General features: G+C 36.5%; 1 protein-coding gene across 2 annotated transcripts in view; it reads left to right on the top strand.

Moving 5' to 3' along the window:
• The window catches only part of LOC139116831 (carnitine O-palmitoyltransferase 1, liver isoform-like), a 41,213-nt gene that overhangs the window by 9,659 nt on the left and 16,265 nt on the right, over positions 1–15,289 (top strand). For both annotated transcript variants that reach the window (XM_070679527.1, XM_070679528.1), the window contains exons 2-9: positions 2,053–2,207; positions 5,351–5,473; positions 6,308–6,519; positions 8,479–8,564; positions 8,931–9,035; positions 10,342–10,473; positions 11,150–11,204; positions 11,899–12,028. In XM_070679527.1, the coding sequence (XP_070535628.1) occupies positions 2,053–2,207; positions 5,351–5,473; positions 6,308–6,519; positions 8,479–8,564; positions 8,931–9,035; positions 10,342–10,473; positions 11,150–11,204; positions 11,899–12,028 (998 nt within the window). The remainder of the gene's footprint in view (positions 1–2,052; positions 2,208–5,350; positions 5,474–6,307; positions 6,520–8,478; positions 8,565–8,930; positions 9,036–10,341; positions 10,474–11,149; positions 11,205–11,898; positions 12,029–15,289) is intronic.

The raw sequence follows: 15,289 nt of genomic DNA on the forward strand, positions 1-15,289 counted from the left end.
AGTAAAATTGAAGGAAATTGTTTGTGTTGTTATTTTTGTCTGTTGCATCCATTTTGTTGTCCTTGACCACTAATTCTAACACAACAAATATACACGACAATAAATATGGCTCAGTTTTGTTCACCACGAGATAAATAACGTCTATAAATTCACTGTAAAAATTACTTTATGAAATCATTCACCTGGAACAGTAGAAGTCTTGTCATTGCTGCTGGAGTAATTCCTCCCTCTCTAAAATTAATTAATCTAGGCGCACATGGAAACACATGTAGCCAGTGAGGAAACTAGTAATTCAACAGCTTTTATTATTTCCTGCATGATGTGAGGGAATGTTTCAGGATGTTGAATTTGGTTTATGGGGAGTGGACTTTGGAGCATAGTGAGACATTTTGTTCGGGGTTGTAGTGTTAGTGGATTTAATATAGGAGTTGTTTTAAAATTGACAATTGTTTGTAAGGACATGACAGGCTTAAAAGCCTACTCAAATGTTGCTGGATGAAAACACTGATCCTATAGTTTCCTAGGATCGTCTTTATTTCAGAATCACGAGCATATAATGTAGGGCAACCGCTTTAATCCATAGAATTGTAGAAGTCTGTGGGTAAAGTCATCTTTGGATGGAAAGCTCAAATCCTTGACGAGGACAGAAATTAAGCCTGCCATATCACACCACCCCCTCCCAACCCCGCCAAAATAGTCTATCGTAGATTTCAATGGTTGTTTTAGCACTTTGCAGATTTCACTGAACTTGAGGGGGACTTCTTTATGTAATCAAGTGCAAATGGATGAATTGATTACTGATGTCTGTTTATTGTTGGGAATTCAGACCCGAGATTGTTGGTACATATCAAGGGTCCTATTATGTAACTTGTAAGGGCCAACCAATATCACCCCATTAATGATGTGTACTTAAAGGGGCAAAGATCACCCTTTGATGGTTTGTAATTAAAGAAGCAACACCACTCTCAGTGATTAATACAATATTTTCATCAATATTGTTTGGTTTGATAACATTGGCAGTTCATCGAGTCATGAAATTTTGCCGATAGATGGAATTTCGATGAGAACAGTAGGCATGCAAATTTAATTTTGTTCCCCAATCACTATAGGAAGGTAATTTTCTTTGTTGTATAACCCACTCATGTTAAAAGACAACAGAATTTTCACCAGGATTTGAAAACCAACTATTACCATATTTCTCTTCCTCGGCAAAAAAACATGAAATACCTGTACTCACAATTGATATTTTATCTGTTCATGGATGACTGATTGTGATGGAAGTGATAAACTTCTTCCCATAAACAGAAACACACTAGCTCGGATGTGAAACAAAACAAACAGCGTTTATCAATAGCCATGTTGTGATAGCATCTGATATATTATTTGGCTGGAATTATTGAAAGACTTACAGTGCGCATTGACACAGTATTGAAAGGTTAATACATTTTTAAAATTTTTCCAAAATGGTTATTTTTCTGGTTATCATTAAAAATCAAACTAATTATTTGATGTAAGGAAGCAGTTTCTGGAATTTATGAAAATGTTAAATATAGACATATTTTGAAAGATTTGAAAGATTTTATTTTCCAATGTCAGAAATACTGGTACACTGTACTCTCTATTCAGCATTGTATTTATCATGGCCGTAGCTATTAATTATGGCACGCAATTTTTTTTCAGGAGAATTGTGTATTTCGGTGTAAATTGTACAAAGAAATAAAACCTTAGGATCAACCCTCGCTATTTAAATTCTGCTGTGAATTTTGAGGACTACAGTAGATGTAATTGACTGACAAATTTAATTTGTCGAAGCAGACGACACGTAAACCCATGCAGTAAATATATGTAGCCATTACTGGTATTTTATAACTGTCACAAGCACGTGATTTTGACATTCAAATTGATATTTCTGATCAAAAACATTTAGACTGTGTATTTACTATGACCCTGACGTGTCATCTTTCATGTTTGTTGTTGATAATGATGAATTGTTTGGCAGATTACTATTTATCACCCATCAAAATCTATTCATTTTTTTGCTTGTCTCCCCAGAAACCTGGTTCGCAATGGCATGTACCCAACCTCACTATGGAATCTTGGCGTCACCGTGGGAACAACATCAGCCATCATGGCAACAGACTTGGATGTATTTCAATCTTTGAATGCCAGACTTTGGTCTGTACAGCACTACATGTACCTACCAAGTGGTATGGAATTTTTCATCGTCAATTTGTAACATTTATAGGCCATTTAAAAAAATATGTGTGTCCGGTAACCCAACCTAAAATCCTTCTGCCCTCAACATTTTTGCATCTTCAAAAATCACACAAATCTTGCCAAATTTTTCTGTCTTTTTATGGTTCACACTCAAATAAAAATAGAAAAATAAAAAAGCTCCATGACCTACCGTATAGTTAGTGGGGCTTGTGAACGGAAACACATATTTTTTTATGCCTTATCAGTATGAAAAATCTTATATTTTATAATTTCATTTCCAAATTAGTTCCCATCGGTTGATGACAGTTTTACCACATAGTTAAAATTGTCAATATAACATGAATGGGGCTTGACCCTCTCACCACCATGGTTTGGTCCATACCCATCTGATTGTGGACCTGTTCACAGTGAAATGGGGGTGACCAGGTCAAAGTATATACAGAGTTCATATTGATGCAGTCAAAAATAAATGTGTAGAGACCTACATATATGGCAAATGTGGAAATCCGTTTCCAAAGGAAACATACCCGTGTGTACCAATAGTTACCTACGTAATAGTATGTGGAAGCCAAGCTTTGAAGTCAAGGGTTGTCATCCCAGTGTTAATAGATACACCCTGTAGTGTTATGTACACCCTGTCTACAAGTGACCCGAATCAAATAGGAAATTCCTGGGGAAGATTGTTATAGGATTGCAGAGAGGGAGATATTTCAAATCCATTTGGTAATTCACTAAAAGGAGCTATATCTGGTAAAATGATACCAGATAAATCTGAAACAGTTTGCTCTATAATCAGTTACCACTGAGCATTCGAGGCCCATATTCTACTGGTCGGTATCAAACAACATAGTCAAGTTCATCGTAATGCATCATGCGTCCCAAAACTTTCAAATATTTCTTCCAATTATTGCCCTATATTAGCTTTGCGCCAGTCTCAACTGATGTTTCATTGCATAGCTTTTGGTGCCAAACAGTCTGTGAAGTAGATGTAAAATACAAAGCGTTGTTTCCTGTCTGTCTTCAGTCTTTCTTGTGAATAATTCTGTATAACGGCAGACATTATTTTGTGTTGAAATCCAGCAGGGAGCTAATGCCTGCGGTAATACATCTTCTGTTTATGACATTGAGCCATATCTCATAATCTGGTTGAAGTATGTTTGCTTTGTGAATAATCAGGACCCAAGGAATGCCTGTACTATATAGGAGTGGTGACAGTGAACTTTGATGTGTTATCATATGATTGATAGTCAAGGTCAAGTTACTGGGTTTTCTTCTTCCTTCAGGAATTTATGTGATCATAAAATTGTCCATGCTCACATCTTTCGACCATGTCTAAATGGTTGTTAGCATTGTCAAACGCCATAAATCAGCTGGTAGCAGTGACCTCTGATTTGCGCTATTACATGTGTGTGAAACATAATACAAATCATACTGATCCTAAAAGTCATGGCCATGCGGTACTTGTAACAGAAGATAGTCAGTGCATTGATGAACAGGGTACAGAACTGATACATTCGTGTCACAATAAGACACTGGTTAATATATGGTATAGAGATACATAAAAGTAATGAGGGCTCAAATCCTCTTTCCAATGTAACTCCTGCCACACGATAATTTGTAAGCTAACCAGAGGTGGTCATAATTTCAAAAAAGAAATGTCAAGCTTTTTTTTTCAGATTTTTGCCAAAAGTTTGATGAAAAATTGTAGCCGATGAAATGTGATGTCAGTTTGATTGAAAATTATCAAAAAAATTTGCAGAAAAATTTATAAAAATTTGTGAGATGTTGCACTAAAATTTTGGTGGGGAAAAAGGGTTACACCCTTTGAGTGCTGTAATTTTCTTCTGACCAAATTTAAGTGCAAAATTTTACCAATTTATATGAAGTTTTCTGTAATTTTTTGATAATTTTGGACCAAATGGACATCACATTTTATTTGCTACAATTTTTTTCTCAAAATTTTGGCAAAAATCTGGGAAAAATTGACTCGGGTTTATTTTATAAATGGAGTTTATTTTATAAAGGGGACAAAAATAGACTGTGGCACTCAAAGTGTTAAGCTCCTGAGAATTGAATATAAAAATTACCTCAGATACCTCTGTAAAAGCATCAAGAAACATTCCAGTGCAGCAATATGTAGACTCATTTTTGCAGCAATCGCGAAAAAATCAAAGTGTCAACAAGCAGAAAGGATGGTCCCAGTCCTCTCCATTGTCTTATCGTCAAAAGCTCTGAAGATAAGGGGACCCTTGTGGCCCACTGGCCTAGTATTAATTGTACTGCGCAGTTTTTACTTTGAAATTCAAAAAAGCTCTTTTATGTCAAGAAGTCTTGATTGTCTAGAGAAGTATCAATTTCAGAGTCATTCTAACTATCCAGACAATAGAGTGTATATTCCTTTGTGTAACAGCCAGTTCTGTAGGGGATTTTCATAAAAATTTCGTAAAATCTCTCAAAAGAATGCCCATTGAATATTTAAAAGAAGCATGAAGAGTTTCACATTTTAATGTAAGCGAATCCCTTATGCAAAATTAATTATTTTACCACTCCTGTGGCCACTTCACTTTCTAATTTTAGATCTAGAAAGGTATAACTTCAGGTATGGCTAGACACAGCATCATAAGTTAAATCTAAAATGAAAACTTTTCTATTGCTTCATATTTGTAAGACAGAATGTGAAATTTCATATGTCTAAAATGAATTCAAAACTTTCGTCAAGCTATTTTTTCCACAATTAAATAGACACTGCAGTGTTGGTTATATAGAACAGAAACATATGAAATGATAGGATAGAGATTGTTCTAAAACAGCTATGAGAAATGTACAGGTTGAAATATACTTCAGGTCGCAGTGCATTATCATGGAAAATCATGTGTTCATGTCACAGAAACAAACCGAGTAAGTAATTGCATTAAACCTGGAATCTGAATGGACCACAGTACAAATGAAACCACATGCACAAACACACATAGAAATATGTGCAGATCCGTATACATTGACGAACAATTTGAATGAAAAAGGACATAGGTGCAGAGTCATAAACAAGACTAAGAAATTGTTTGTTAGACCTTTCCTGAAGTGTGTGTGCTTTCAGAAACAAATTGATTGATTGAAGACACTGTTTATTTTCCAGGAACGCCGTTCTACGTGAGAATATTTCTGATTTCAAGCACTGTTGGATTTGCTTTCTTCTTTATACTTCTCCACATCAGAAGATATCTACTGAGGGCGCTGTTGTCATACAAAGGCTGGCTCTGTAAGTTCAGATATTTACCATTACACATCGCAAAGGTGTGATAATAATCATAAATTTCACTGGCACAAATTTTCGTTATCAAGTAGATTACGGATAATTGCATTTAACAGGATTCCACTATCATCCATTATCACTGATTTGAAACAGTTGGAATGTTGCTGAGTGGTGTTCCAGAAAATTGAGAATGGTGACATATTCATCTCCGTGGTTAAGATAGTGTGCGCCTCGAAAGTGAAAGACTGAAACTTTTGCTCAAACTTTCCTCAATGAAACTTTCAGCCACTCTCTTACCAAACCAAGAACAAATGTCAGAGATCGTTGTCCAAAGTTATGAACTGGAGAAACAAATTACCTACATTTACCAGTATTTGAAATTCAAATGGTCGCCATCCTTGTGTAAAGTCTATGTGGAAAAATGAAATTTTCCGTTTTCAAAACAACTAAGATGATGAAAATTTTTCTTACTTCAGGAGCTTTTAAGTGGGGCCCTAAAAAAGCATTATACCCTTAAAGTATTGGAAAAATTTGAGAGTCCAAATATCTGTCTCGGAAGTGCATTCAAGCTTAAGTCCAAACCCTTTGTTTTCAAAGTTCCTGATTGGATTTTGACAAATAAAAAGAAAATAGTCTTCATGTATATATCATAATTTGGAAAATTTTTCATAAATATCTCATTTGACATCTTCAAGATGTGGGTGAAAGCGTGAAAACAGCTTGAAAGCTGAAAATATTGTATAGAGTCATCATCAAACTCAAAAAAAAAATATTTAAAAAGGAAATAAAGCAATGGTTAGTTTTCAGTTGTTCTGCAAAGTGTTTTCTTCAATTTTTCAGATGAACAGCCAAAGAAGCAATCATGGACAACCAAGATATGGGGTGTGTTAGTCCGTCTGATTGGTGGGGGATATCCACTTACCTACAGCTATCAGTACAGCTTACCAAGGCAGTCGGTGCCTGCTGTGTCAGACACTGTCAATAAACTTCTAGAGTCGGTGGAGCCGGTGCTTGAACCGGACAAAGTGGAACAAATGAAACTGCAAGCCAAGGTATTATTTGTGCGCCGCCTTTGTATCACAGCATTCCCTCCTTGCACCACAGTAGTCTTGTCTGACATTTGCCTGCATCCCAACTTTGAATCTTTAGCAGCCCCTCTGCCAACAAAATCTTGGTTCAATCCTATTGTTTTCTATGGTAAATCGGACCTCTACAAGACAAAGAGGAATGGAAGGAATTTAGCCAGGTAGTGGTAATAAAATGTTTGACTGGTATCATAATTTCCAACATCTTCCAACCACTCTCTGATGTAAACGTCAGTGGTGCCACTTTTGCAGCCTTGTCTTAGAGCTTCAGTATGTGAAGTGGTATTTAACTACCGATGATGACTTGAAATATTCCTATTAACCCAGCGAGCGCCAAAGTCGACTTTTGTCGCCTTTATAAAATGTACCCCTGTCAAATTTTTTCAGATTTTTGCCAAAATTTTGATGAAAACCTGTAGCTAATGGAATGTGATGTCCATTTGGTCCAAAATAATGAAAAAAATTACAGAAAAATTCATAAAAATTGTCATAATGTTGCACTAACATTTTGGTGGGAAAAATTACAGCACTCAAAGGGTTAAGTTCTATGTAGTTTGTATTTAGAGTTCTGCTAGCTGTAACATTTTTATACACTTTCCAGTATTTGTCATTCTTTTTGTGAATTTCTCTTAATTGCTTTAACCATAAATTAATGTCAAATTGTATAGTGTTCAACCAGAGCGTCCAGTCCACACTATTCATGGTTCAGCTTGTCAACACAGCTTGTACACCAGTAATGTCCCCTGTCAGCTGAATTCACATTCAGAGTACAGTTCATTTGTCACTTGAATATTGTACAAAAGGCATTGTATTTACAAGCCCAATACTTCATATTTCAACCAAAATTAGGCAGAAGAAGAAGAAATGTGCTTGTTTTCTAGGAAAAGAATATCAAAAATATTGCCAAAAGTTGCAGCTGTTGTCCCTGTGTGTCATTTGATCAATCAGGTCAATCCAGAGAGAACTAGCTGCCAGCATCGGTCAGTTTGAACGTATGCCACTTTTTGCCGTGTTACTATGATAAAGAGGACACGGCAGCGTGCAATTCATGCAAGAATTTCATTCAGAAAGGAAATCCACAGCTACAGATATTATTCACAGTTATTATTGGATTTCATTATTACATCATATTAGGTGTCAGCTGTTTGTTCAGATTCAGTGAATTTCCATTGATTTTTGGATTTGGAAAATACCTACTGGTGCATGCATATTTGTGAAGATTTGTTGAAACCAAACATCTGTGAATACCATTACAGAATTCAGTGAAAAGTAGAATGCATTACTGTACTATGGTTACGGTTGTAGCTTAAAATCTGTTTGTTTTGGGATGATTATTTGGAATAATTCGGAAGCAAAAATATTCTCCCGTTGAAAAATTCCCTAGGGAACAAAGACTTTGTGGTGTAATTTTATGGATGTACACAAAGGTGTTGAAATTGAAAATTGAAAGGGTTTGTTATAGAGGGTTTCAGACTTGCCATTTTCAGGGACGGTGGGAACGTTTTGTGAATTGTGTACTGGAAACAAAATATTCCTTTCATCACAGTTACTCTTTTGTTGGGGTAGAGAAACTGTGCTTTCGTAAACAATTTCATGTCAAGAATTTTAGCCAATTATTCAACATTGCAAGGTGGAAGAAAACACTCTTCAATATCATCACACAATTCTCAAAGTTATAATTTCACAATCAGGAAATATTGCTGCTAACAGCTTTAATGGCTGATAATTAGTTGAAAATCCAGGTTTTGCACGAGGGCGCTATTCATAACACCTATCAGTAGCAGACTACATCTGCAAGTTTTAACTTTTTTGAAGGAATCATTTCCTTTTGACTGTTCAAGCTACAAGCTGGCATGAGTTCGACAATACCGATACTACATAATGTCAGGAATTATTCACAATTGATCTTCATATTGTTTTTTTCAGGAATTCGAAAAAACGCTTGCACCAAAACTACAAAGAATTCTGGTCTTGAAATCTTGGTGGGCAAACAACTATGTCACCAACTGGTGGTATGTACGCAATTATATGTTTACACTCATAAACATTTGTCATGAGGCATGGTTGGGTTTACTTACACAGAACATCTACTTTACCATCTGCAGAAATTATTACAAAATTTTCAAGCAGAATTTTCCACACTACCCTCAATGATTTAATGTGTTTCCTATTACTTTTAATACTCATTTGCTGTTTCCATTTGTAGAATATTTCAGAGAATATGTACAATATTCTTCTTAGACCGAGGCACTTTTTGAGCAAGACGCCAAGCGTAAATATTTAGACAAAAGTGTCAAATTGTCCACACGACACATCCCGTTATCTGCTCTTTAGTCATGGGTGAATGAATACTTAATTATGTGTCGACATTCTTACAGGGAGAAGTACATCTACCTGATCAACCGTTCACCGATTGCCATCAACAGCAATTACTACTGTTTAGATCACGCTTTCTGGCAGCCAACCACAAGCCAAGTAGCCAGGTCAGTGTTGTCCTTGCTTTCCACACACAGACTCCCTCACTGGAATGTTGCCTTTTCTGACATGTGACCTGATTCGGCCAATCGTTCGCCATAAATCTGCACAAAGAAGGAAGGTTTCTGTATCAGATATCCCACACAAACTCCAAAACTGACGCGTTTATCACTGTGTAATTGATGTGGTGTCTGAAGTTCTGTTTTCGTCAACGCTTCCAGGGTTATGAGAGGTTATGCCATGCGACTATTGTTTCAACTATATACAAATATGCAAATGATTAAGGGGAAGCATATATACATGTTGTATGCTGATGACAAAGCCATGGTGATAAACATTTTATATAATACAGGATTATGGAAATATAAACAATCACTTTGTAATTATTTGAATCTTGTATCACTGAAGAATATAGTCACCCTCAACAGAGATGAAACTTTGTTTGCGTGCAAGAATTCTGTTTTCCAACTTTATAGTTACTGCCACCAAGAATATTTTGAATTAAATTTTCTCAGACTTCATGTGTCAATAATATATTTCTGAAACGTATATTAGAAAAAAAATTTTTTTTTTCCTTTCAAGAACATAATTGATATCTTTTACAAGTTTCTTGCATAGCACTCCTCGTCTAAAGTCAGGGTTTACAGTTTTTCAACGCACCATAATGGTCGGCTAGAATTCATTTATCCACATGAACACAACATTGTCAGGTAGAACATCCCTGATGTGACAAACTCACAAAGGCCTTGGCAATCAGAAAGGTGTTTTCAGTACTCACTGTCCCACAGGGAAACAGATGTGTGACCGACCACATGGCTGGTCAATGTGTGTGTGTGCATTATGTTTGCATGACACAGATGGACCGGAAATTCCCAAAAATAGCAGATAAGGGTGAAAATCAACACATTTCAAGAACATATATGGACTCTTGAAAATATTGAAGGAAGATATTAACTTGTGCGTTTAAGGTCCCTTATATTTAGGTTGCAAATATAATTAGGAAAACTTACCATTATCGAGTACACTAAAATATCAAACTATTGTTTGACATTTTGGCCTCCCATAAATTGTATAATTTGAATATCATTTAAGCCTATCAACCAATATGTCAAATGCCACTATTATTCAACTTTCCGTGAAATTAAATTACAAAGGGTGACAATTTTTCATCCAACACTTATTGCTAGGAGGACAAGAAATTTCGGAATAATCTTCAATTGACTAAAATGAGTTGAAAACATTATGACAGCACATTATTATGTATTCATATTTTGTTAATCACATATCTGGTTTTTGTTTTTACCATCATTACAGGGCAGCTACTCAAATATGTACCCTAATCAAGGTAAAACAGATGGTTGAAAGAGAGCACCTTAGACCGTTGGTAATCCGTGGTACAATACCACTGTGTATGAATCAATATGAAAGAGCATTCTCAACTGTCAGGTAATTACCCTCCAACAGTCTATGTATCTCAACTTTGTATAGTTGGTGATTTTTTACAATACTGTAAAGCACTCTGAATTAGCTTATAGGAAAAGTTTAAATTAAGAGCACCTGAAATTTCCAAATTCAAACAGGTAGCCAAATTAGCTAAAAAAAGGATGCTAGGTCAAAAGACTTGTTTTTGAGTAAATTTATCTGCACTTTGATAACTGTATACAGGGAACCATCCAGCAAGAGATGTTGGATTGGATATGCAAAATTACAGCATATTTCAAACCGTCTGCATGCAAAGATAGTTTTCAGAACGACAAAGGCTTAACTTGTTTGCTGTGTACATCTATACCATCATATGAAATGGGAAGTTGGATTAATGGAAAATTGTTAAAAGCTTCAGTTTTGCATACTGCAGTTTATTGACCCATCTTTCAGTTCTGGTAAAGACGTGAGCAATGTATAGAAAGAAATTGCTTAAGAATTTTAATGTTGTTAAAATTGATATGATATAAAATGTGAAAAGTTTGCTTTACAACTATTAAGTTTTTGAAGTTGTTTCCCACCGAAATTGATTATATATATTATACATGTCAGTGGATTATTTTGGAAAATTTTATATTTGGATTATAATATTAATTACGAGATTAATTTTGATATGGTGAATTTCACTTGTTTGTTTCAGAATACCTGGTGAAGAAATGGATGAGCTTGTACATTACGATTCCTATGAATCTAAGGTATTGATATCTATGCACTGAATGTGTGATTTATTCTGCAAATATTGCACAGAAATAGACCAGAGGAGAAGTTCCAGAGTGTTCAACTGAAACAATCAGAATCTCAAGTTATTGAGACAAAGTGTCCTCCTTTGATCTTTGACCCCTTTAGTCATACCAAGGTCACAAGATCTGGACCAAGGTCAATCAGGTGTTTTGTTTGTTGAAACAAGAAAGTTGCCACCATAAAGATAGGAAAATACAGTCAACTCTTTCAGTGAATGACACTGCCATAAACATTGTCTGCTGTGTCAACTTTACTCAGAGTGTTTCCTCATTGCATTTGTCTTGAAAACAGAAAAAAATCGGGAGGACATACTGACAGTGAAAGCTAATTATGAGTGGACTTTTTAATTAGCTCACATTTTGTATATGTATTTATACCAGAGAGCCCTTATATGGTACGTTGGTGGCATCTGTATGTCTATATGTTTGATAGTTTTTGCACAGCCATTTTTCATCTGAAGGAAATGCTGAAAGCCATTTTATGAAAATTTTAACCATTTTGTGAAAATTTTGAAAATTTCCAGGACAGCTGTAAATCACAGGACTATTGTTGAAATGTCATTCGTCATTTTTTGCTTGAACTCCATCTCCATTCATATTGCAGGATTGTACCATCATCAATTTCAATATTTTTTATTCGTAATTTCAGCATATTGTTGTCATGCGTAAAGGTCTCTACTACAAACTAGACATGTACGACGTCAACGGTCAAGTACTGGCTCCAATGACGGCAGCTAAGCAACTGGAATGGATCATAGAAGATGCTGACAAACAACTGGGTAAGTAGAGTTTGCTTGTATTGGGCCACAAGAATCAGTGTGCTTGTTTAATAATGGGTTAAACCTGGAAATAAAATGAACCATAGTACTTACAAAACCACGTGCAAAACATGTGCAGAAGTACGTGTATTTCTATGCATGTTTGTACACATGGGTTAGTTTGTACCGCATTCACGTGAGCTCTTGGGCATACTGACTCTGTTGAACAAAGTGCATCCTTTTTATTAATAAGTAGAACCATTGACCAGCTGGTTACTAATTTAGATGGGCTCTTTTCCTGGTAAAAAATTGTTCTTTTCAGTGGAAGAGGATAGTTACACCTGTGAACTCAGGTCTGTCTTCTGTTTTGTGGTTACATTTTGATTGCCTTAGGGGGTGCCTCCCATAGTGACGATAGAAGCATACTCCCCGGGGTGTTATTTATTTGCGATATATTTGACTCTGCACCAGTATTCTTTTGAATTTTGACAACTAGTCTAACCTTCTCACCCAAAACTTTGATGTTGAACCATAATGTGAAACACAGTAGAGTTGAATCAGTGAACAGTGAATGAAAGGAGAATTATACTTATAATGGCAGTCACTGATCATTTTCTGTTAAAAGTTTCAGTAACTCTAACTTTTGGTGATTTGTTTTGTTGTTTTTTGGTTTGTATGTCAGTATTGAAAGTTCTTGTCCTGTTTCCCAAAGTATGATGAAACCCCTACTATTTAGCATGCCAACACAACGAAAATGTTTTGTTATTGTTTACATTGGAATTCAATTCAAGACCAGAATTCACTTGTCAACAATAACAGCGCAGTGTAGACATGTATAGGCTGACTTGACAAGCTGAATTCTGCGTAACTAAACATGGTTTTGGGGAGTAGAACAAGAAACTGTAGTTGACATTGAAGACAAAAATAGTTCAAAAACATTTATCAAAAGTTATATGTACTTGTCCTTTAACACATGTATGTCAGGAATGAAAGGCCTGATCATGGTACGTGTATCTGCATGTCTTGTACCTAGACCTTGAAAATAAAAATTTGCTGCCTGAATGGTTTGTCCTTTTCATCATGGAAAATAGCGTGTTGAAGCAATAAAGTACAAACGCTACACTCTTTCTATATCTTTATGATCATCCCTGTTGCGGCTGAACTCATCTGTCACTGTCTGTTCACATTTGTTGAAACAAGTAAAGCATGACCTGTGTACCATGTAACCTACATTTAACAGACTTGGCCGTTTGAAGACCAGAGAAAATATTCATCACAAACATTAAGTTTTAACTTGCTTGCCTCAAGGACGCACACAGAGAGATGATGTTTGTAACTGACTTAAACAGTTTAAACAGCAGTGTGTGCTTGTGATCCTCTGACACAGAGTTGTTTAAGCTGGTGTTGAATGTCTTCGCCCGGAAAACCAGTTACACCGCCCTCTATGTCAATTCAACACACAACCCACTAATGATTATCCTCTCTGACAGGAGGGAATCTCACAGTAAATATTCCATGTAGGAAATTTGAGGAAATCTTAAGGAATTCCTAATTTAACTGAAGAAGTTCAGGAATCTGAAAGGTTTACCCTTTTACCATTATGGTTTCTTCTTAACCCATTGTTGTCAGTGGTGAGTGTGGACCTATGTACAGGGACATGGGGTTAACCCTTTGAGCACTGTAATTTTTCTCCCAAAGTATCATGGCAACATTTTATCAACTTTTATGAATTTTTCTGTAATTTTAACCATGATTTTGAACCAAATAGACATACGTTTTTATATGCTGCCCTTTTTAGTCCCCACGGACACCGTCCGGGGGGACTTATAGGTTTGGTCATGTCCGTGCGTCCGTCCGTGCGTCCGTGTGTGCGTGCGTGCGTGCGTCTGTGCGTCCGTCCGTTCACGCAGATATCTCATAGACGCCTGGAGCGATTTTGTTCAAACTTGGTTCAAGGATAGTACCCTACCTCATACAGATGCACGTCGATTTGTTTCACAATGCGATCAAATTTGGCCATGTTAGAGGACTTTTTAGTTTTCATCTCCATAGACCCCCATGTATAAGGCAGTCCATAGACTCCCATGTATAAGCACAGGCGACCCATAAAGTATTACTGAGATTTTCACACTAGTTTTCACCTCCATAGACCCCCATGTATAAGGCAGTCCATAGATTCCCATGTATAAGCACAGGCGACCCATAAAGTATTACTGAGATTTTCACACTGTTTTCTCTATCATTTTCTCTCGTTTCTTCATGCTCTTACTGATCGGAGTAAATAAAATAAATGGTTTGTTAGTCCCCACGGACACCGTCCGGGGGGACTTATAGGTTTGGTCATGTCCGTGCGTCCGTCCGTCCGTCCGTCCGTTCGTGCGTCCGTCCGTTCACGCAGATATCTCAGAGACGCCTGGAGCGATTTCGTTCAAACTTGGTACAAGGATAGTACCATACCTCATACAGATGCACGTCGATTTGTTTCACAATGCGATCAAATTTGGCCGTGGTAGAGGACTTTTTAGTTTTCACCTCCATAGACTCCCATGTATAAGGCAGACCATAGACTCCCATGTATAAGGCAGACCATAGACTCCTATGTATAAGGCAGTCCATAGACTCCCATGTATAAGGCAGACCATAGACTCCCATGTATAAGGCAGTCCATAGACTCCCATGTATAAGGCAGTCCATAGACTCCCATGTATAAGGAAGTCCATAGACTCCCATGTATAAGGCAGTCCATAGACTCCCATGTATAAGGCAGTACATAGGCTCCCATGTATAAGGCCAAGACAAATAAAAATTTAGTTTCTCATCGTATTCATATTGCAAAAAGGATGCAGTGACACAGTTTTTAGTCCCCACAGATAAAGTCCAGGGGGCTCATAGATTGGGTCATGTCAGTCCGTGAGTCCATCCGTTCACGCAGATATCTCTCAGACACTTTGACAAAATGTCATGTGACCTTGGTGACCTTTGACCTCGAATATACATATTTGTCCATAACTCAGTAACCACAAGTGGTAAACCTTTCATATATGGTATGATGGGACACCCTATGACGCCACATATTGTACCTCATTAATTATGTGCATATCTAATTTTGAGCAAGCCAATAGAGCTAGAGGTCTGATTTTTGGTATATATGGATAACTTAGCAATACAATTTTTTTGACAAAATGTCACGTGACCTTGGTGACCTTTAACCTCAAATATACATATTTGTCCATAACTCAGTAATCACTAATGCTACACCCTTCATATTTGGTATGATGGGAC

The sequence above is a fragment of the Ptychodera flava genome, chromosome 18, assembly GCF_041260155.1.
Source record: "Ptychodera flava strain L36383 chromosome 18, AS_Pfla_20210202, whole genome shotgun sequence".
Lineage (NCBI taxonomy): Eukaryota > Metazoa > Hemichordata > Enteropneusta > Ptychoderidae > Ptychodera > Ptychodera flava.